Raw genomic sequence first — 1990 nt, 5'->3', positions numbered from 1 at the left:
TGTATATATATATGTATATATATATGTATATATATATGTATATATATATGTATATATATATGTATATATATATGTATATATATATATATATGTATATATATATATATATATATATATGTATATGTATATATGTATATGTATATATGTATATGTATATATGTATATGTATATATGTATATGTATATATATATATGTATATATATATATGTATATATATATACATATATATATACATATATATACATATATATATACATATATATACATATATATACATATATATATACATATATATATATATGAATGAAGCAGTGATGGAAAATATACAAACTTAAGACTATTTCAAATATTTTTGAGAGATATTTGAACATGTAAATGTTTTCCACTGCAGGTTGTCATGGAGAAAAAATTCTCCCTATAGACAAAAAGTTGTTAATAATCTTTACTGATTTACAGTAAAAGAAGCTTTTCTTCCTGGTCACCTCAGAGTTGCCTCAAGTGAGAATGTTTTTTTCTCTGTGACAAACTGCAGTGAAAATCCTATACAAGTTCAAATACCTCTCAAATATATTTGAACTAGTTCTAAGTTTGTATACTTTCCATCACTGCTTTGTGCATCTTTTCACATCATCATTATCATCATCGTTTAATGTCCACTTTCCATGCTAGCATGGGTTGGACGGTTTGACTGAGGACTGGCGAACCAGATGGCTGCACCAGTCTCCAATCTGATCTGGCAGAGTTTTTACAGCTGGATACCCTTTCTAATGCCAAACACTCCGAGAGTGTAGTGGGTGCTTTATCCAAACTCTTAAGAATCCCTCTCAACACCTGACTATGATGCTCCCCAACTACTTCTGTTCATGATCAGAGATGCACATATTGTCAGCCACTAAGGGACATGCTCAACTGGTTAAGGTCAAACAACTGACAAGCAAACCTGAGATACTGAGCAGAATATTTGCTGTAGCTCATCTTTTATACCAAGACAAAAAAAATGTACATGATAACACTTCCAATGAGTTAAGATCAGAAGCCATGAGAGCCAATGCCTGCTACTGCATCAGGGCATTATTATTATTGTTGTTGTTATCATTATTGTTATTAAGGCAGCGAGCTAGCAGAATCGCCAGCACGCCGGACAAAATACTCAGCGGCATTTTGCTTATCACCACGTTCTGAGTTCAAATTCCGCCGAGGCTGACCCTACCCGCCATCCCTTCAGGGGTCGACAAATCAAGCACCAGCCGCACACCGGGGCCGATCGATTTCAACCGGCTCCCTCCCCCATAGAGTTACATATTCATTGATTTATATAGAAGTCTTCATTTATTTCATTTTTTTTTTTTTATAGAAATCCCCTGTCTACAGCTGCCACAACCAAAGAAGCTAACGTACATCCTGCAAATTTTGGTCATGGTTGTTCTCGTTGGTGTATATGTGAAGTTCCTGGTCAAGTTCCTTGTTCTGGTTTTGTTACAACTCGTCCTGAAGTAATGGGTAAAAATACATGGCAAGTTCTTAAACAGAAAGAAAAAGAGGAAATGTAGAAAATTTGTTGTATGTTTTGAATATTTATATTTGCAAATATTTACCAGTTTTATAGATTTTTCTGAAAGATGAACTTCCAAATCCTGAGGGATTTTAATTTTAAAATCCTAAATAAAGTTTTGACACCAATCATTACTTCATTTATATTATTTTTGAAGAGTTTTGTTTACTTAATAAAAATTGTGTTCCATTATATTTTAAGAATAAGAGTAATGTTTTTGCAACAAAATAACTATATAGTATCCTATGCCAGATAGGTTATAGAGTCTTCAGTTATTTTGAAGGTGACTTATTTGGAAGTCAAAATCAAAGTAACACATAACAATGTTGTTTTCAATGATTGGCCTAATTTATTTCAGAATAAATTGTTTGTGAACCAACATACAATGATGCTGCCATGTTATACTCACAATATGGTGTGGTAGTCCATTTATAGTAG

The 1990-nt window shown here is 32.3% G+C and overlaps 1 protein-coding gene across 1 annotated transcript in view; it reads left to right on the top strand.

Annotated features, from left to right (window-relative positions):
* LOC106883947 (probable 28S ribosomal protein S25, mitochondrial) overlaps positions 1–1680 on the top strand; it is a 12639-nt gene extending 10959 nt beyond the window's left edge. The window contains exon 4 of the mRNA XM_014935102.2: positions 1355–1680. Coding sequence (XP_014790588.1) covers positions 1355–1550 — 196 coding nt within the window. The 3' untranslated portion in view covers positions 1551–1680. The remainder of the gene's footprint in view (positions 1–1354) is intronic.
* Positions 1681–1990: the final 310 nt, after the last annotated feature.

Source organism: Octopus bimaculoides, chromosome 3 (assembly GCF_001194135.2).
Source record: "Octopus bimaculoides isolate UCB-OBI-ISO-001 chromosome 3, ASM119413v2, whole genome shotgun sequence".
NCBI classification, from domain to species: domain Eukaryota; kingdom Metazoa; phylum Mollusca; class Cephalopoda; order Octopoda; family Octopodidae; genus Octopus; species Octopus bimaculoides.
Note: the sequence above shows the minus strand (reverse complement) of the source record. Positions and strands in the feature narration are given on the sequence as shown.